Source organism: Lytechinus variegatus, chromosome 18 (genome assembly GCF_018143015.1).
Source record: "Lytechinus variegatus isolate NC3 chromosome 18, Lvar_3.0, whole genome shotgun sequence".
NCBI lineage: Eukaryota > Metazoa > Echinodermata > Echinoidea > Temnopleuroida > Toxopneustidae > Lytechinus > Lytechinus variegatus.
Window position 1 is genome coordinate 7,498,149 of NC_054757.1, and position 23,167 is coordinate 7,521,315.

General features: G+C 36.0%; 1 protein-coding gene across 2 annotated transcripts in view; it reads right to left on the bottom strand.

Moving 5' to 3' along the window:
• The window catches only part of LOC121431972 (RUN and FYVE domain-containing protein 2-like), a 45,319-nt gene extending 24,944 nt beyond the window's left edge, over positions 1–20,375 (bottom strand). The window contains exon 1 of one of the 2 annotated variants that reach the window (XM_041629770.1): positions 20,166–20,375. In XM_041629770.1, coding sequence (XP_041485704.1) covers positions 20,166–20,361 — 196 coding nt within the window. In that variant the 5' untranslated portion in view covers positions 20,362–20,375. Of the gene's footprint in view, positions 1–6,274; positions 7,194–20,165 lie in introns of those variants that run through there. The other variant, XM_041629771.1, reaches the window with a different exon arrangement.
• Positions 20,376–23,167: the final 2,792 nt, after the last annotated feature.

Genomic DNA, 23,167 nt, shown 5'->3' on the forward strand with positions numbered 1-23,167 from the left:
TTCTTTGTTTGGATTCCCACACTTAAATACCTTCCAATAACCATATTTCAACAAACACAATAATGCAGAAGAGAAAAATATCTCTGAATTTATTATTTTCCCCAGATGCCTTTTAATTTTTAGATTACATACGTGCACAAAACATGAGTTTATAATTAAGAAAGTAATCATCATCTCTAAGAGATGATAAATAGCCTCTCTGCGTTAGGACGATTAGTTATTAATTTTGTATAGGGCATTTGTTTTAATTCTGTACAAGTTTGAAAATTACAATGCATGAAAAATAAAAATTGATTGACTCAGTGTGACTTAAAATGACCAATATTCATGAAAAAATATACTACCCTTTAAATTTTGTAAATACATGCTCATTTAAACATTGCATTCTCAGGCTACCATATGGTGACATTTGCACAGAGACAGAGTGTGATCTACATACTGACAATCACACATTTCTACTCGGTTAAAACATACAATCTTCCAAGATCCTGAAATCACATTTTCATATGAATTAAAATGCAAAACAAATGAGCAGAAAAGAAAACGCCCTTTAGGTGAGCAACCGCATGATATTCTTGGAGTGCACACCATATGGGAACATTCGTGCATCTCATGAATTTTGAGCAACGTAGCATCATGTGACGTTTCTACCTCGGCCGAGGCCCCCCTCCGCTTTCAGTGGAGATTCATTGTAAATGTGGCAGGTGACAGACAACATGAAAAACAACTCCAGGGTACTGATGTTTAAGGTTCCTCTCCCTGATTCTCTGAAAATTTGGGGATGAATTTGAATGATCAATAATTCTTGGATCATTGCTTTCTATGAAGAGCATTTTCTTTCTTCATTTGAAAGAGTTCTCTGGGATATTTGACAGCTTTGGTGGTGTCTGTGCAGTATGACTCTTTTTCCACTTTTAAACTTTTTCCTCAATGCTATCATCTATTGTAATTCTATTTTTTTATAAATCCATACAAAAATCACAACATTCAATGATTATTACTGGCACCATTATCATCGTTGTTGTTATCACCAAAGCCGCCAACACCACCACTATCACCACCATCAGCACCACCACTATCACCACCAAAGCCATCATCACTATCAACACCATCAGCACCACCACTATCACCACCAAAGCCACCATCACTATCACCACCAACGCCACCATCACCACTTAAACCTAATTACTAGTACCACCAGTACTATTGTTACATGTAACTTTGTCATTGATCATTATGATCACCAATATCATCATCATCATCATCATCACTATCATCACCATCACCAACACCATCATCATCGCTATCACCATCATCATCGCTATCATCACCAACACCATCATCATCATCATCATCTTCTTCATCACCACCACCACCACTACCATCATTATCATCATCATCATCATCCTCATCATCACCATCATCTACATCGTCAACTTTATTATAACTATTATCATCATCATCATCATCATCATCACCACCATCACCGTCACCATCATCATCATCGTCATCGTCATCATCATCACCATCACAACCATGACCACCACTACTACCACCACCACCGCCATTATCATCATCAATCATCATCATCACCTTTTTTACCATAAACATCATTTTTATTTCAATTTCAATGAAAACATTATATATTACGCTATCATATGAAGATATGAAATCACTAAACAACAAATGGAAGCTTACAGTCTAAACTCTCCTCATCACCAGTCTACATTTAAACCCTAAAGCTTATTGAAGTCTCCCGACACAGAGGAGATGATTTTGATTTGATAATGCTTTGCATATCACCGGGGTGCGCCCTTGGGAAAAACCAATTAGCGCTGACATTGATCAATTCAAAGAAGTACACGGACATGTACAGTATGTATATTAGTATGAGGAGAGGGAATTCTGTCTGCTGATTTTACTGGGGAAAATATATTTGTATGCATATTTTGTTAAGTTAGTCAATGTATCATCATTTTGTCTTAAAATGGCTAAATTTGTACACAATGTTCGGATGGAGAAATCATTAAATAGGGGATAAATAGACAAACAAAATGTCCAATGTTACATGCAGGAAAAATTTGTTCATAATTCATTAATATAATTCTCATTTTGATATAATAAAGTGAGTACTTCATATGGTTTTAGTTTATGTCTGTTAATAGTGCCATCAAAACTAACTGTAGCAGGGTAGTCCAGTGAACAGAGAAAAATAGGAAAAACATTTTTAAAAATCATTAAATCAGAGATATGCAAATCACTCAGATTATCCCTATCCCTCCTGTTGGGATCAAGTGGCATTGACATGATTTGAAATGGTGTTATACATTCAATACAAATGTACATTTCATATATTCATTTGTACAAATGTCAGTGAACATATGGAGAACATTCGGACATGGGAGGGTACATGCTACGGATGATGTGTGTGAATTTCCGATGAGCGGTCTCTCCCCTCAAACGAGGCCTCAGAGTCGTGGCATGGCAGGGCGTCAGTGGCGACCATGTCTTATAGTTAATGTCTCACTGGCCACTCTCTTGGTTGTTAAAGGAACGCACTTTCGGGTTGCATGAAATGGTCCCTTGCGTCCCAGGACTATGAATATTTATAAATAGCTTCTCTAGTTGACTGAAATCACTCACTAAATCTATCATGCTGTAGAACAATCACACATAGGGGTATAAAGGCTTTCTTCCCTTTGCTATTTAAATTTTGATAAATTTTCTAATTCACCTAACTGTAATTATAATTATGATATTACTCATGAGGGATGAAAGAGATCTTATATGATACATGTACTTTAATCAAGTATGTGAATCATGATAAATCCTCTGATTTAGCTATAAATTGATGATGTATATTGTACATCCATACATTATCAATGTGTACTGACATTGGTACTGTCATATACTGTAATAACATTAAGAGCGACAAGTTTCTAACAAGACTTGCCATAGGGCAATTCCATAAAATATGTACGTCAGACCCCCTATATGTGGGAACTTCATGAAATTTTCTGTCTCTGATTTCTGGTTCTTTTGACAGTCTGAAATGTTCTAAAAGGGCCATGACTAGGTCAGTTAATGAAGTGAAGTAAGAATTGAGAAAAATGGGGGTCAGACATAAAAAAAGGTTGATCATTTTATGAAATTGCCCCATAGAATAAAAGATAAAGTAGTTGGTATACATATAGACATGGATGTATGCATGTACTGTACGACTACAGAAAATTTCTGCCCTTCAGAAAGAGGACGAAAAATATCTGTGACCCCTCAGAACATCCACCTTATCGTCAGAATTGACAATCAAACACCGTCATTCTATCTCATCTACTCATAACCAATAAGATTTGCTTGTAAATGACAAAAGCGCAGGTTTTATGAATGAATAACATCCTCAAAGGGAGGTCCGAAGTCACAACCTAATTGCAAAACCTTGTTACGGCAATCATGTGCTCTTACTGTCAAAATAGTGCATGAAAGTACATTATAAAAGAGGTTGCCTCATTCAGTTAATTTTTTTGTGATCTTAAAAGATAACTTAACTTTCAGCTAATCAAATGCCAAGATTTCAGTAGCTTATTTATAAAGTATTATTCATGCGAAAGCATGGCCCTATAACATCTCAGATTCAGGAAAAAGGGGTATACATCACTTTACTTTACGGTACATCAATCATGGTACAGAATTAAATTGAACATTCAAAACTACATGTAAAAGGTTTATATAAGCACTATTAGCAACATTACTTCAATTTTAAAGAATGTAGTGATTTTCATAAACACATGTATATGTATTTGTACCAAACACAAAATATATTGATTACATAAATGTATTAATGTGCTGGCTGTGATTTAGCAGCTTTCAAGTTTACGGTACATGTTTAGATGGTTATCTAAATCAAAAGATAATGAATGCAGAATGTGAGGTGCCTTTAACATTTTCCCTCTTGCCGTTCCTCATTTCCCCCTCTTCTCCCTTGATGATGTCACAACTTGATGGATGGGTTACCATGGCAACATACTCTTCCCCCCTCATGCATCCCAAATGATCCTAATAAATTATTGGGTCCGGTTTTCTGCATTTGATGCATTGTCTGGGAGTAAATTGACGGAGCCGAGCGCGAGGCACTCCTCTAGATTAGCTGAATAGCCAAGGGTAATGTTTCGAATCATGAAGGTCAAATATTGCACGTTTCATGCATGTATTTCTACTTTTCCACATTAATTTTGGATTCATCCTGTACCTTGCAATATATTCTCTGTTGTTGTGTGCAATGGGTGAAGAATTTCAAAATTATCACTCTCTATCTCTCTCTGTCTTCCATTATTATCCCTTGCAGTCAAGCCATCAGTATTTTTCTCTGTTTATTTCATCTTTTCTACGCATCAATCATCAATCCTAATCATCTACATGAACTTATGCATTGATTTCATTCATCTTTTACATCTTACAATCAACATTTATGCTTTACTTTATATCTAAATACAACATGCATCTACTATCTTGCCAAAGCATCTGAGTCCGTTTCCCCTCTCCCAAGCTCTCTCTCCCTCTCTCTCTCTTACCACTTTCATACTGACAGCCAAAGTGGAGTTACTCCGGAATCCAGAAGGAGTTACTCCACTTTGGAGGGCAGTATGAAATTTCTAGAATTATTTCGATCCAGATTCAAAGCAGAGTACTCAACCTACTACAAGAAGAGGGGTTACAAATGAAGTTAGTCCGCACAGGAAATGTGGTATCGCCTATCTCACCTGTAAATTCATTAATTTCCACATAGGGGAGATTGTGCGGGCCACACATATGGCGTGAACTCACTTGGAAACCATGGAAACGACTGCCGATACACCGCTGCAGAGTTTGCCTGTTTGAAAGGGGGTGTAATGTCAGGGTGTAATGTCGGTCAAGTGTATCAACTCAATCCGTAGTTACTTCGGGTTACTCCAGAGCAACTCCACTTCACCTTCAGTATGAAAACACCTTCTGCCTCTCTCTATTTTAATTTGTGTCTGTTTTTCTCTTCTTCTCTGTATCTCCTCCCACTATTAATATCTGCCCTGTATGTACATACTGGGCCCCGTCTTACAAAGAGTTAAGATTGATCCAATCAATAGCAACTCTATGGAAATCCATCAGTGTCATAATTTTTTCTGCAGGAAATTTGCAAAATGTCCTTTGTAAACAAAGGAGCACACACTAAATTGTCAAGAAATCAATGAATTCATGGATATACATTCATATCTAGATTTTTTTTTAACACACATGCATTTTATATGTTGAGTTTTCTGGCTTTCCATAGTTGCGATTGATCAGATCAATAGCAGCTCTCTGTAAGATGGGGCCCCTGGTCTGCCTAGATGCACTTTTTTTTTCTGTTTCTCAATCTAGCTCCTTCTTACCCTCCTTTCACAATAAATCTATTAACTGCTTGATAAATGTCATTAAAAAATACAACCATATTTGACAATGAATTAATTTCCAAGGAACTTAGAGTCTCTTAGTTCTCTTTCTCGAATTTACTTTTGTCTTTTTTTTTCAATGGATTCCTTACTTATAACAAAAAAACATGTAACTTGATCCAATGTTGATCAAGTTGATCAAAACTTGCAAAAATATGATCAGACTTGAGTAGATTATACTCGCTTTTCACTAGATACGACATTCTAAACATTATCAACACCTTTCGCATTCCGGGACCTACTGCATAAAAATGACTATTATTTTATCTTTACCATCCAATGGTGTTATAAAACTCCTTGTTAGCTTTTTGTACACAAGAAAATCAAAATCTTTTTGTGACAAATACAGATTATACAGATTACATGTATAATGTAAATTTGGGGAAATTATATTTAGATTAATGTTGACTGAGCAATAGAGGTATAAACTCAACATTGTGATCTCGTGGGGTCTAAAAGTGCAAAATTATTGTTATTGCTTATTTCTCGAGACCTTTCAAATGGGTGAACTTTAACACTCGATATAAAAAATCAAGCACATGAACCCATGTTAATTTTTGTATATGAATATTTAGGTGCTAAAGTAACTGTGCAATATTCGGTGAAAATGACATGGATTTCATTTTAACTGTGGAATGCTTTCAAGTGGGAGGAACTCACACTTCCCTGCACCTTCATGTAATAAATATGCTCACAACTGAATTTGGGAAACTTCTTTTAAAATAGGCTTCCATAAAAGAGAGCCCAATTCTCCTGTAATCAATGAGTTTAAATAAAATCTCTGATTTTGAATAAGATTCTTTCTGATTTACCTTCTTCGGCAGGGGACTGTAGCTGGGGGGACATGTTAAGATCACCAAGCTCTCGAAGGCATAACCACTCCCCATCCACAGACACGCGGAAGTTACACAGGTAAAGAGTTTCGGCCGTCATCTTGCTCTCAAACAACGTCACCGCAAACTTTCTTCAGTTAAAGAATATCTCAGCCCAACCAAAGAGTCCAAGGGCGAAATGTTTATGCTCAAGAACTATTCAATCTGGCTATTAAGGAAATGCTTCTATGACCCAATTCTGCAGTATGTTTCAACTCACAGGGTGTTTTGTCTATGTATGTTCGCAGTTCAAACAGTTCCCAAGACAGGAGTACTTTATTTGCATCATCAGCCTATCAAAGAAGAGAAGGCTCATTGATTCTGCTTTGGCACCACTTTGGCCAACCTCTGCACTTCTAGGAGGGAAAGTCACAACTGAGCACCACAGTAGTAGAGTGCAACTCATAAAGGTAACTTACAAAGCTTTAGAGTGAAGCCAATTCAAACACAAAGATGAAGTCAAGAAGGTGTAGCTGAGTAATACTATAAATGAAGACAACGGCTGTCACATCCAAACAATTCGAACACTAAAGAGAGTCACTAAATACATCAAAGCTTCTTGGTAAACTCCGGTATCAGTTCGCCTCACATCCGCAAACCTTGAAGAATCCCTCTATCCTCAGCACCCTCTCATCAACTTCAAGCAAAGCTTTTTCAGCGAAGCCAATTCTAACAGATGTTAGGAAGCATCACCCGTGAGACACCACTATCATCTACCAAGAAAGCACTGAAAGAAGACATCCACTAGATGCAAACGAGCACCTCCTGGTTGGATGGGTGAAATTTCTCAGGTACCTGGCGCATCCTTTCCCGTAAAAACTAGCACATGACCAACACCTTCATCCCATATGGCCATGTGTGCAGACGACGGATGAAATGGCGGGAAAAAAAAGGAATGCCTCACTGCGTGCACCATCCAGCACTCTCCCCATACACACGGAGATGCACATTGTATAGTGTATACGGAGAGTTACTTAATATTGATTACTTTCCTAGCGCCATTCCATCGTCTCATCCACACATCTGATTTAATGGGTTTTAGGAGAATTTTAAAGGATGGAGCCGGTATATCTGATTTCAAAATCCTGGAATTTAAAGGGGTAGGGACTACTCCAGGCTGAAAACAATTTGATTTGAACAGATTAAAGGAAAATCAGACAAAAAAAAATCAAATCAAAATCGGACAAGGAATAATAAAGTTATGGCATTTTAAAGATTTGCATTATTTTGGTGAAACAGTTCTGGGCATGTCTTCATGAATATTCAATGAGCAAACTGATGATGTCATATCCCCAATTGTTCTTTTGTATTTTATTACATGAAATGATTATTTATTTTTTTCTCAAAGAACTTAAAAAATTGGATTACAGCAGATTTAATGCATTAGATATTCATTGCTGCAACATAATTTTATTATACATGAAATACAATTCACACATGTATGAAAAAATGAAATATTTATGATTTCATGCAATAAAATAATAAAAAGGAAAGTGGAGAAGTGACATCATCAGCCCACCTAATGAATATTCATAACTCCATAAATATCAATATTGCTAAATTTTAAAATTCAATAACTGTATTATTTGTTACCCTATTTTGATTAAATTTTCAGCATTTTCCTACGTATGTAAGTGAATTTTAGATATATTTACATGTAAATATGATTATTTTCAGCCCTGAGTTCCCCTTTAGTGTGTCATTTTTGTCTGGCATGTTATGAATTTATTTTCTTGAAAATTATAAAGGTGATGGCGATGAAAATGATGACAATGATGATACTACTACTACTACTCCTAATTATGATAACATTAATATTAATAACAATAAAATTCTCCATACAGGCTGCACTCTTAGTAATATCTTAGCTCTCTTGATTTTTGGGGGAGCAGCTTTGCTTAAACTCTACTTCAGGTCTATAGTACAGCTGAAGTTTTGTCAGTTTTTTTTCAAAGAAAAAATTTCTTGATCAATAATCAATTAAAAACAAAATGATAGATAAATGAACAACAAACAATAAAATTTTAATATATTTCCGCAACTACTTGTAGCTTATGAAAATAATGTATTAAGTAAATTTAAGATTGATTTGTGTAAACCATGGATACCGTTTTACATTGTACATTAATAATGTTGTATATTCTTTATTACTGTGTAGTAATGAATCAGGATTACTGGAAAGGCACAAAGAATATCCTTACTTAATGCACAAATCCAGATTTTATTCTTTTGTACCTGGCTATTTCAAATAATTTTCTCAAAATCCATCAGCCACACAGAAATTCAATACCATGAAAATGTGTTTAAATCGCTTTCATATTATTTATTCAAATGTTGATTCCTGTCTCCAGGGACCAAAGACTTAAGGCCACCGCACACCTTACGACTGTTCGTGATCCGATTTTGGAACAAATCGCATTTTGCTCATTTTCTGAAAATGTGAATGGAACATATCATTTAATGATTTGAGGTTGAATTTAATTGAAAGAATACTAATATAACCATTTAGAAAAATTGCAAGCCTTTATTTTGGAGTAAAGGCCAAATTAGTTTCAAATCGTAGCCAATCGTACGACTGCTAGGATGTCATTATGACTAGAAAGATGATAGCATAGTCACAGATTTGAACATACATGTAGGTATTCATACGATGATTTATAACATTACACAGTAAGATATTCCAAGTCTCATTATTATCATCAAATTCTACTGCATTTTATTCTGAAATCGGGTCGCAGACCAACCGTAAGGTGTGCGGTCGCCTTTATGTGTAGAGATACAAGCATACTGAAATATAGATGAAGGCAAAAAAGCACACCATAAAAATGTACACTCCTACACTACAGTCCTGCACACTACATGCAACAGAAATGTATGTACTTTACGAAGACAAGAAAAATCACATTACACGGACCAATAACCAAAGATGTAATAAAATTGCGAGCCTAGCGGAGGAAACAAAATGAAATAAATATTTGATAGGCCTGCACAAATTGAAATCACACATCATATATTGCAAGTAATTTACAAAATGCATTTTTATTCCAGTTAATTATGATGAACTCTCATGGAAATGAGGCCCACAAAAAATTGACAAGGGGGCTGGGTCCTATAAAAGTTCATGCCATTGATGGTAAACACAATGTAATTACCCACAAACTTCTTGCAGGGATAAAGTGAAATAGAAAGAATATTGTGTTTTCTATGCAAAATTCTACCAGGCAAAAGAGATATGAGTTACAGTCATTAGTGCCTTATGGTTCTAAAGCAGTCAACCATTAGTAGCACCCCTTATGGTTCTAGAGCAGGCAACCATTCGTGCCCTTATGGTTCTCAAGCAGTCAACCATTAGTAGCATTGTACCCTTATGGTTCTAAAGCAGGCAACCATTTGTGCCCTTATGGTTCTCAAGCAGTCAACAATTAGTAGCATCGTACCCTTATGGTTCTAAAGCAGGCAACCATTCGTGCCCATATGGTTCTAAAGCACTCAACCATTAGTAGTACCAAACCCTTATGGTTCTCAAAACAGCTAGGCAACCATTCGTGTCCTTATGGTTCTAAAGCAGTCAACCATTAGTAGCATCGTACCCTTATGGTTCTAAAGCAGGCAACCATTCGTGCCCTTATGGTTCTAAAGCAGTCAACCATTAGTAGTACCAAACCCTTATGGTTCTCAAAACAGCTAGGCAACCATTCGTGTCCTTATGGTTGTAAAGCAGTCAACCATTAGTAGTACCAAACCCTATTATGGTTCTCAAAGCAGGCAACCATTCTAGGTTATACCGAGTTTTTTTTTTTACGTGACTGGTAAGAAAGCACTAATGCCTGTGAGCAAGCAACCAGGGGACCAACGGCTTAAGGTCCTCTCCGAAGAACCTGGTAATGAGGATAAATGCCTTACCAAAGGGCACTAGCGCACCATTTGGGAATTGAACCTGGGTCACCGGAATCCGAAACCCCCGCTCTACTGACTGAGCTTTCATGCCCTTATGGTTCTAAAGCAATCAACCATTAGTAGTACCGTACGTTTATGGGTATTCTCAGACTATTCTCCACTACATGTACATCATGTGTACTTTCTAAACATAAAGCCTGAAAATGTAAGATCAACGTCTCTCCTTACATACAATCACAATTTATGTCGAGTGGGTGTAAAGCAAGCTTAGTGCATTATTCATGCAGATTCCCGATGGATTCATCTGCATTCAAGAAATGTGATCTCCCTATTGAGGCCCTGTTAGGGTTTGTACTGTATGTCTTGCAACACATAATACCAGACAGGACAACCCTAATGCCATGGTCACATTTGTTCTACAGTGGCCGTACGGCGAGTCGAAAAGAGCCATTTAAACATATTTTGTCCAACTACATATAGGTGGTTTGAATAAAAATTGATAAAACGGCTGTTTTCGACCCGCCGTACGGCTGCCGTAGAACAAATGTGACCATGGTATAAACTGTGCATGAGAAACAATAAAGAGAAAAGGAGACAAAAAGTGCATGAAGGAGGAGGGGGGGGGGGGAGAATAGAAGATGAGAGTGAGAGTGGGACAGAATATGCATTTGTAAAGTGGGGTGTAGGGCAGATTATAGTGAGCAAGACCTGGGGCCAATCTTACAAAGAGTCGAGATTGATTCAATCAATCGCAACTATTGAAAGCCAGCAGAGTCATCATGTAAAATACATGTATGGCAAGTTCCCCCAATTCTGCGCACTCGCGTATCTGCACGATTCTAGTAAAAGAAGATACACAAGCACGAACTTTAACATGCAATACATAGACAGGTATTCATTAAAAAATCTGACTCAAAATGGTGGAAAAATAATTAATTTAGGGCATTTCGTGTGACGGCCTCAAAATGCAGCCTTTCTCATCAAAATCCCTGAATCGTGTGCAAATGCGTGCACAGACATGGGGTATCATTTTTTTTTCAATCTGAAAATGACTCCCCAAGGTTTTTTCAAGAAAATCTTATATTTTCTTTCATTTTTTAAGGAGAAAGTTGGTACACTTCCTCCTAATAATGTAAGAAACATTATAAATTTAAAGATTTTGTGAAATAAGTAGAAATTCAGGTTAAATCTTAACTCAAATTGTTAGGTGCGCAGACTTGGGGCCCACCATCATACATGTTTATTCAAGAAAAATTTCTAAATATAAATGTATCCATATTATTTTGTTCTGGGTTAGTATTAGGTCTTTGTGTTATTTTTTTGCTTTGTATATTATTTAATGCCATTATTTTTGTAATTATTTATTATATGTTATATATTGTTCTTTGTTCACCAACAGCCAGAATATGATTTTTGTGCCAATGTAATTTTTATTTTGAGCATGACAATAAAATTTGAATATCTGAATATCTGATATCTGAATTGATTTCTTGACAATTTGGTGTGTTCTCATTTGTTTACAAAAAAGGATATTTTGCAAAATTCATGTTAACAATATTATGACATGGATGGATTTCCATAGAGTTGATTGGATCAATCATAACTCTTTGTAAGAAAAGATGGAAGTCCTTCCAACATGTAGAATTTAGGAAAAAGGAGAAAGAAAGACAGAGTGGCAGATAGAGAGAGAGAAAAAAAATAGGCAGAGTGACAGGGGAGAGGGTAATTTGAAGACAGAATAAAGAGAGGAGAATGCCAAAAAAATGATTATCAAAACAAAAAAACAAAGTCTGTGGCCTCAAGTCACATAAAAATGACGAGCACTACATAAAAACAATGACATTATAAAAAACTCAAACTGCAAAAGACCCAACCCCTTAACAAATTAAACATGACCATCTTAAAGGGGAAGCTCATCCTGACAAAAAAAATAATAATAACAAAAAATATTGGTGAAGGTTTGAGGAAAATCCATTTCAGATTTAAAAAGTTATTTGAATTTTCATTTTTGGAATTGTGACCTCATACATGTATGCGAGCAGCTTCCCGTGTTTCATGGATTAAAAAAAAATCGATGAAATTTCATTTTCTCAAATATTTAAAATGGGTTTTATTGTACCTTCAGAATATCAACAAATTATTTTACACCCACTCCTGAAAGGATAAAAAGTTTGGTCATCACAAAATTTATGCATTTTATATTACATAACATATGGGGCAGTTGCTTACAAGTATACATGTATGACATCCAAATCAAAAACTTAAAATTCAAACAATTTTATTATTCTTTTTAATGGATTTTACTCAAACCTTCACCAATATTTTTTCATTATTTTTCAGGTTTTTTTGCAACAAACTTTTTGTCAGGGTTAACATCAATTTTAAACAAGAGAACGGGTGATATGAGTCCAAGCAGCAAGAACTTTCTAATATCAACCAGGTGAGGGGGTACTTCACATTTCATATTTCCTTCTCTGTCACAACTGCTTTGGTTTATCAACATACATGTACAATACTACATGTAGTTAAAATGGTGCAGTGGTGATAATAGAGATAACAAATAATAATATTGAAACTTTCAAGCATCATTGGAATTCATAAAAGCTGTCTATCTCACATACTTTGTACTTTTTTTTACATCTTATTGTTTTAGATGTCATACAAAGGAAAGTTTACCTTCCAAAGTTCCTAAATTAAAAGTATTTTAACCCTGCCATTCTCACTCTGTATAGTATGTTTTCATTGTTGTTCAATTTCCATTAACATTGACAATTAAAACATGTGGATGGGCTGATGGTAGACCAAATGATAGTAGACAAGTTGGCAATTGGACGAATTTCCATTAACATTGACAATTAAAACATGTGGATGGGCTGATGGTAGACCAAATGATAGTAGACAAGTTGGCAATTGGACGAATTTCCATTAACATTGACAATTAAAACATGTGGATGGGCTGATGGTAGACCAAATGATAGTAGACAAGTTGGCAATTGGACGAATTTCCAATAACATTGACAATTAAAACATGTGGATGGGCTGATGGTAGACCAAATGATAGTAGACAAGTTGGCAATTGGACGAATTGGCATTGGACCAAACGAAAATAAACCTTCAGACACAAATGTAACAAGAAAAAGTGTAAAACATATGTTCTGGGGGTCAACCACAACATGCTGTAACTTGACTCTACAATAAAACATATGCAGGTAATTTGGCACTCTTTCAACTTGACACTATTTTTACTGCCACTTGATAGCAGTAAGATAATATCCCACATGAAATTTTAGATCTTGTGTTTCTTATAATTGACTTTTCTTCTCATAAAAGAAAATGGAAACTTAGTGTACATGTATGGTACAGGAGTTATTTGTTGGAATTATCTACTGTGAAACAGCAATGTAATGTAGTATGAAAAATAATGATTAGTCCACCCTTAAAGATAAATTCCAGCTTTGGTAACGATCGCAAAATGACTTTTTACAGAATCTAATATAATGACCACCCAAGTGTCTGTTTGTATGAATAAAAAATATGTGCCAAAGGATTCTGGAAGAAATTGTGTAATTGCAGAGAAATACGCAAAATAAGCGCGGATTCGGTCACTTCTGTCGGGTCTTTATTCCAGCAATAATAATACACTGTCCCACGTGTGCCTATCTGTGTTGGTGATCTTCAGTGTGAACATTTTTCAGCGTAGATTTCAAGATTTCACAAAGTTCAGTTTATGTCACTGTACCAGATCTAGATCCTCGATGATATACTGACAATTAAGCCTGGTTTTACAGACTTTCTCATGAAATCAGTGTTTACTGCAACTACTGGCATTTCTCTTTAACCAACACAGTTAATCCCAAATCAGGGTGCTACATAAGCACTTGCCCGATTGCCCGGGGCAAGTAAAAGTTAGAGTCGGGCAAGTGTTCGAAGAAAAGACCAAAACTACTTGCCCGAATTGGGCAAGCAAAATTCTCACAGTAGAGTGACCAAAATTAGAGTTGATATGCTATGATATTGACCCTAATTTTAGTCATGGCAGGTACATTGTACATTGTAGATCAGTTCATGTCAGATAGAGAGAAAAAGGTAAATGGTTTATAAAACTGCAAAACTTTCTTTTCAAGAGGTAAAAAAAAATTCAAGTATTTTTTTCAGGCAAGTGAAATAGATTTTGGGGCAAGTATATTCAAACTATTTGAAAATTTACTTGCCCGACTGGGCAAGTGCTTCTTAAAAGTTATGTAGCACCCTGCCAAAGGCACAGGACTTTAGAAACACACGAACCAGTTTCATGAACTAATAACCCCCTACCCCTTCTCAAAAAGAAAGGGAAGACAATGAATAGCAACTGAATTAACAGAGACTTATTAGCGTGTTTCTACATTGTAGACTAGCAGCATAGAAAAATCAACGTATAATTATTGGTTATAAGTCTAACATTTTTATAACCATCTCTGTACATAATTTGACCATTCATCAGGGGTGGTATTCTGAAAAGTCTCGTAAGTTTCCACTTAAATTTCCTTTTAAGTTACCCATTTAATGGAGCGCTAATGTACCTCCAAATTCGTATTCTGAAAACTCTATTAGCGCTCAATTAAGTCCCTTTAGGCCACTCCCCTACCGAGCCGAATTAGCCAATCAAATGCGCTCTTACAACGTAAAATTTTCTCCTAACGCGCAGTGTCTCTTTACTTTGCTGCCTTGCAGCGCAGCGCCCAGCTGCTGCAGGTGCACTGCACCACAATCTTGATAAAAGAATTTTTGCTGAAATGCTAGAACATTTGCATCGGAGTCTCGGAGATTAGAGGTTCGTTATGTTGTTGAAATTAACTGTTGTGTTTTCACTTTCTCTCTCATTTATTGTACCTTTGTGCTTTTCTCTTTTTTTCGAACGCGTTCTGATTTTCACATCCCCCTATTTGAATCCATTTGTAGCTTTCTTTTTTTACAATGTTTTATTTGCCTCTGTCTCGGGGCCATGATAGGGGGGTTCTTCTTTAACTTAATTCCTACTTATTTAAAAAACTACATACCTTTCATTTATATGAGAAATCTTTTCCAACAAAATTTGAATAAACATATTTTAAAAATCAAACAAACAAAATTTAAAAAGAAAGCCGAAATTTTATTAAAATTTAATGTACAAACGTTATGACATTTATAGGTTTTTATAGGTGGGGAAAACAATGGCATCACTCACTATTTTTTTTTTGTATTTTATTCTATATTCGTTTAAATATTAAAGGGGTCTATGCTTATTTTTTCATTGTCAGAAACAAGGTTTAATTCACCCCTGCACATTGCTGCATCTACCGAGATTTGGCAATTTCATTATTGTCAAAAAAGTGTGCAAAAACACAAAATAGTTTATGAAGCTAATAATAAAACAATATATAGAAAAATAATAGTCATATTTTCCCTATAAGTACACAATTTCTGTCTCCTTTTTCCCCCTTTTCTAATTTCTTTATTACCAAATGTAGTCCCTATTCCTTATCTTACTTGTTTCTATATCACATTTTCCCCCTTTATTCTATTCCCCTTTTAGCTCTCTCCTTTATTCTCTTCCTTCCTCCTAGTGTTAAACCGATTTGACGATATTTATACAAAATGAAAGCCACATTTAGCAAGATATGATGAGACTTAATGGACCTCTTATCACCATTATCTTTCCCAACTGGAAAGTCCGCTAATTGAGCGCTATGAGACTTTTCTGAATACCAAAAGTCTCGTAACTACTCAATTAAGTCTTCGCGCGGTCATAACGCGTACTATTGCGAGTGCACGCAACGCAACCCTGCCAAATAAGGAAAGGGGCACTTAAGTGACTTTTTCAGAATACCAAAATGCTAATTGAGCGCTAATTGACAGCTAATTGACAGCTAATTGAGCTTTCAGAATACCGCCCCTGAGCAACAACATTTATCAATTATATGTAAAACATTTCAATGTATTAATTTATACATCATTCATGTATATATCTCCCATTCAGTTTTACCACGCAGAATATGTCTGCACATTCATTTGTACATAACAAATGGGAAAAATTGCATAATTAAAGTTAAAAATGAATGGAAAAGAAATGGCAAAAGCCAATTTTTAATACAAAATATAATTTATTAAGAGGTCCTTAAGACTAGAAAATCTAATATTAATCTCATATTGATGTAATTTCGAATCCATACTAAAAACTTGTTTATATCACGCATTATTGAATACTTCATTAAAAAAAATTTCAATAACATTTTCACACTACTAGAGTGTAATTACATTAAATGGATCCACAGATTAACAAAAGTGCGCACGTGCAGTAGAAAAATCATTGAGCTGGGGTATGTGGTATCATTTATAACATACAGTGCAATGTACTCCACACATGCCCCCGGCCTTGCCCTTGCCGTTAGCCTTGGAACGTTAACTATTTTTCCTCAAATAAAGATAAAATAAAATCGAAAAATTAACTCAAGAAAACACAGCTCAACACTCTCAACTGTCGTATACAAAATAAAACGTTCAGCAGTTCAGCATACTTTGCAAAATACCACTGAACACAGCCACAAACTATATACAATACATGCACCCCACGCATTCACCAGCTCCCTATCACACAACAAAATCATCCGATGACATGGGCAAAATCTCAAACAAAAGTAAAATTTTCTTATCTAAATTACCGCATCTCACACTAAACATGTCACAATCGCATTTCCTTAACATCATAATTAAGAAATACGGGGTTTAAAAAAGTGGATTTTTCTGCGATTTTGCAATGTTAATGGATGTTGGAAACATGTCCTCACATAAAATTGACACTTTCGCGAGCCAATACAGGTCGCAATTTTATCCCGGAAATCATTCACTATAACACACAGGCTCATCATTATAATGATTATTTATAATCATGTAATAAATTTTAGTAATTGTTAAATAATAATTTGTATCTATAAATTGTTCTTCAAAACAGCATTTTGTAACATCGCTAATCGAATGTACATCATAACAAAGCATTTCAAGGGTCAGACCGATTGTATTTGCTTTGTTGACAAACGGATTGAGGGATCTACACGAGATCAGTCTGGTAAGAAACCTTAAAAAAAATCACTGTTCTATTAACCAATTTTTGAAACCTTCATACACATTAGGTTTTTGAAGGTTCAAATACATATACAGTATGTATCAATAAAATTCACCCGTACAAACCGATTTCCTAGGGAAATCCATCCGGGTGTCTAGGTCTCGCTTCTGCGTCTATGGGAAGAGTGTCAAGGCTCCATGATGAAGTATATGTCAAAATATTAAAAAAACATTATCAAGGAGTCCTCAAGCCAAGGCTAGGTAAATACAGTATTGTCGCCTATGAGGTCCATACATGTTAATGTTTGGACCTCATTGGTACTAGGAGTGGATAAAACCTAGAATCTTAACTTTATCGTTCTTTTTGGCTCCGTCTATGTATTTTTGAAGAGAAGGGAAAAGAGGGGTTGATGGAATGCCGGTTAATTATCGTGCGCAATTTCGTTGGAAAAGTGGAGTAAAAAATTTTGTACCCCAGATCTTTTTTGTCTCGAGAGTCAGAAAGCACGATAATGCCATATCATTGTTTTTGTTGTTATATGTATACTTTTTTTGCACTGCTGGAATAAATTTCATCATTCCTGCCAAGAATTTGTGAGGATAACCAGGCATCAGCAGCACGCACTGGCAGGATGCGAGTGGCATCCCTAGTACTAGACCAAAAGCTTTGGTCTCTGTTATGTTGGTTGTTCCGCTGAACTCTGTTGGCACTCACACAAGCAGTCTCGATTCAAGTCGTAGGCGCATAATAGAAAATTGTACCAAAAAGAAATCAGCAGGTTGCATCTCATTTTTTTTCTGAGAATGATATTTTATTTTCTTCCTTAAATAAGTTTACAATCACGATGCATATAAATAAAGATTACAATAAATAAACAGTCACACAAATAAATGATAAAAGGGGACTGAACGAGCAAGATGTCTTGCGAGTGCAGTCAGGAAAGTGGGATGATATTATGCATGTGATATAGAATATTTTACATTTGTTAAAGCCTTGACTTTAAGAAAGGGAAAAAAGAGGAGACATCTCCCCATATCTTGCTGGGGTTCCCTTCTTTCATTTTTCCTTGCGGAAGAGGGAGAGAAGAAAGGATAATTTAATAGTTAAGAAAAAATATATATATTAAAAGTAATAGAAACAAAATTAAAATAATAAAATAACCACCCAAATGTATTGACACTTCTCTTTTTGTATTTGCTGGATTTCATGTTTGAAGCTCTTTCTATATACAGACAAGTGTCCATCGACTGACTGAGGGTCACAAGGAGGAGGAAGGGCTTCCTCCCACAAGGGCCCCTTTTTATTTTCCACGTTAGGTAGGTTAAAGGCGTTTGTCCCCTGGAAAGATCAAACCTCAAGATGTTGATGGACCTGAATCCACCGACGGGACAGTCGTAACCCCGTAACTCTGGTACGGGTGTGGGAGGGGGCTCTTCTTTCTTTGCCTGTCTCTCTTTCAGTCATTCCAAATCAGTTCATTTTCCATATCTTATCACTTCTTGATCTCATAAATCTTTTCTTCCTCTGTCTTTACGTATATGGGTCAATAAACCCCAGAAAATTATCCAAGGCTACTGAGATTAATTGAATTGTAAGAAAAAAAAAACAAATATATCAAAATTGATGCTTGGTACACTGAGAATTCAGAGTATATACAGAAAACCTGTTAAAATGTTAGCCCCCCCCCCTTGTTAGAATGATTTTCTTTCATATAATATCACATAGATCATTGATCAACGACCTTATAGTATTAAATGTTTTGTTTTGTTCGTTTTTTCATAGAAAAAAAAGGAACGAATATACAAAAAATGATTGGAAAAAGGGAAGAAAAAAAAAATTTGAATAAAAAATGAAAATAATATTATTCAATTAAATCGTTTCCCAACTCTTTATAAAGTGAGTGGCAAAAATAGTCAATTATGACTTATTGCCAAATAAAAACAAGGAATGGAATGGAAGGCAAGTTTATCGGGGGTGCAGACATAGGCGGCAGAAGCGGGGGGGGGGGGGGGGAATGAGGGGAGTGGTGTCCCCCTAACTTTGAGATGGGGGGGGACGTTCCCCCCCTAAATTTTTTGTTGATAACCCTTTTTTTTTGCTTGTCAAAATATTTTGGTGGTCCCTCCCTAAAATTTTGGTTGATAACATTTTTTTTTGGCTGATCAATTTTGTTTCCTGTGCTCCCCCCCTAATTTGAGTGGTCCCGCCCTAAAACTTTTGATTGTTAACTTTTTTTTGGTCGCTGATCGATCGCGATTGCATGCGATGTTTTAAAATTGGCCGTGAATAATGTGTGAGGAAAAAGATACTGGCCTAAAATCACCAATTTCTAGGATACCCAGAGGATGGATAGGGAGTGAAATACGGGTCTAGAGTAGATCTTAAGTCATTCGTCTTTCTCGTTATATTTTTTTCTTTAATTTTTACGATAAACATGATTGCCATCCCACCTTGGTGACTCGGAATATCCGAATTGGTTCACCGTCCCGAAGTTTGGATAGGTGGAGCGTAGTGTAGCGGTAGTAAAGTGGAGTGGAGCCAAAATGGAAATAAAAACATGGAATAATAATCTTCATTTTGGTACAGTTCTTTAATATTATTTAAAAAAAAAATTAAAAGACGTCGATGAGCCCTGTCGGGGGGATTTTATTTTTGCATGGGCTAAAAGTAATGGTGGCTGCACGATAGCAAGCTGTCTGTGTACGAGAAGAAAAAAAAATTGAATTAAATTAAAATGTTAAAAAACTCCTCGAAATTAAAAATAGACGGCTGCCAGCTGTCTACCCTATACGGGTCCCATACTTGACATAAAAATACATGTATGGGGCTAGGCAAAAAAAATCAACAAAAGTTTACCTCTCCGTTTCCTATTTCCAGGCACTTCTTTTCGATCTTTGGCCTCCTTCTTATGGGCTTCAGGATTCCCTTTCTTCATCTCTTTTCCTTTAAATACGATATCATCATTTGACTTTCGTGGAATGCCGCTTTGAAGAATAACACTTTCCCCTTTGCGACCTGTTGACGTTCCTTCTTGATCCGTGGAAGTCGCCATTTTGACTGAAGTACCTCGATCTCGCTATCGATCGATCATGTACACGCCCCCCCCCCCCCCCGATCCCCACCCCATGTAGGTCGGGAAGGGTAGGAGCAGTAGGAGGCTGTTGCAACCATTTTGAATTTTTAACCAACCCATTTTCATAGCCTATTTAAAATCCATGGCATCGGGGCGGATCCAGGACTTACCGGGTAGGGGGGGAGCACTGCATGATCGATGCACAAAAAAAATCTGCGAAGCCACTCCTATGATAATAAATAGATCAAGGATCACCACCAGTAACCGTGCTATATGTATTGTTTAAAAAAAATGACCCCGCCCCGAAACAGAGGTCAAAGGCCACCATATTTAGAAGCAAGTTTCAAATTTTAACGATCAAAATCCACACATATTATTGGTTCATTCTCAATTTTACAATCAAACACTTATGTGGACAAATTATTTGATTTGATTTGATTTGATTTATTTATTTCCGTTTCACAATAGTATAATGAACATAGCAATAATATAATAAACATAACAAAACAAGGTCGAAAATACTGCGAAATATAATATGTATACATAAATAATCATAAATTTAAAGAACACAATTGAGTAAATAAATTTATCTGAAATGACATTTGTATTTGAAAGTAAAACGGAGGGGCTTGCCGAAAAAAGCAAAGCTTGTACAGGAGGCAAGCCCCTAACTTAGTTTCAATATAAAACTACAACAAATAAATATTGGTTCGTAATAATAAATTTGTTTAAAAATGAATACAATTTTTGTGCACTTGAAAAAACGTAACTGATGGGTCATGTAAAGAAATATTTACGTTATACAATATTTTAAGAGAGGGGGAGGTGAGGGGGGGGGGGACAGACGGGACAGAGCAGTGCAATACACTAAGTAGAAAAGAAATATGGCAGGCAGCAGGAGCAGGTACTTGGCTAATTGCAGTTTTAAGAAGAAAAAAGAATGTAAAACAAATAATATACATGACTATATGTATATAATATAAACACATATACATAAAAGTTGAGTGTAATTAAATTAGTTATTTTAGTTATTCAGCTTGACCTGTTTGCGACGAATATTTTAGAATTAACATTTTTTTCAGTTTGCGTTTAAAAATATTAACATTAGGGGATTCTTTGAAATCTTGAGGCAGAGAGTTCCAATAGGCAGGCCCGGAGAAGACAAACGAGTTTTTTGCAAATAAAGTTCTTGTTAAAGGAAGATGATAACATAGACGTTGCCTTGTTGGGTAGCTGTGTACGGAAGCATTTTTACGGAACATATTAAAGAAAATGGCGGGGAGATCGTCCCTGCTTAATTTAAACATAAATTGACTAAGTTCGAAAAGATATACGTCATTTACTTTAAGAATGTTATTTTCAAAAAATAAGATATCAGTATGTGATCTAAAGTGTGTTTGAAAAATTATTCTTAGAGCTTTTTTCTGGAGAAGTAATAATCTATTTATTTGTGTTTGTATTGCACATCCCCACGCAATAATTCCATAATTAATATATGGTAGAATAAGTGTGTAATATAATGTTAACAAAGTGCGGGAAGGGAGAAAATGTTTAAGTTTATTAATAATTCCAATGTTTCTAGAAATTGTTTTACATATACTATCTATATGAGGCTTCCAGGATAATTTGTCGTCAATAAGGACACCCAAGAATCTAGTAGTGGAAACATTATTAAGAACAAAATTATCAAAGAAAATCCTGTCAGTTAGAGTATTGACTTTATTACTGAAAAGCATGTAGTTTGTCTTCTGGTGATTAAGTGATTAAGTGATTAAGTCTTCTGGTGACAAATTCTTATAGTGAAACACTGAGAAGCAAAAGTAATTGGCCGTGAGGAGCAAGCCCCCTTCCCCCTATAATAAGCTATAGCCTATATAATAATGTTATATAGGCCTGTCTTAAAAAAAATGAAGATTTTGCATATTTTGCCCCCCCCCCCCGCCGCCTCCTGAAAAAAATCCTGCATGCTACCTTCCTCCTATATATGAGTCCGATAGCTGTACATAGTCCCACTCAGCTATGGCCCCGCAATGTTTCTTTGGGGATGGGGTCAATATGCAGGAATAACAAACATGCACTGACCCCCTGCATTGCATCATAATGCAATCTCAATGCAGACGTCCCCCAAAATGAGGGAAGGGCTGTGAAGAAGAAGAAAGAAAGAAAGTAGAGCGTTCATCATCGATGGCTGGGTCGTGGAGTTACATGGCTTACCTATCCTCCGATGCCGCCCTTGCTTGCAATTTCATTAATGAAAACCAGAATGACTAAAATAGAATTTATTTGGGGAATAAAGGGGGCGGATCCAGCATTGTCTGGTGGAGGTGGCGGGAAAAAACATCTAAATTTTGTGTTCCTTCTCTTCTTTTCTCTCTGTTTTAGGAGGGGGTGGGGTTACTTCGCCCCCTTGATCCGCCTATATGGTGTAGCCAATGGGATGCGATGGAGAATTTGTCAAGACCAAAACAGCCCAGTGCTGCCCCTGAAAATGAGTCAGTGTTTCCACAGATCCAAAACATATTTTCCGAAACTGAATCTCAAATTTCCCGAAATTCATAGATATTTCCTGAAATTTTTCAAGTGGAAACACTGAAATGAGGTAAGAAATCAGGATTCGCGATTTGACTCGATTTTAAGCATAGTTACAATTTACTTTATGTTTCGACCAGTTCGTGGGATTATAATGATAAAGCTTGAAACAATAACTCAATCATCTTAAGACTGATGATTATAGGATAGATACTTTTGGGCGCAATTGACAATTTTCCCTCAAATCGTCACTGAT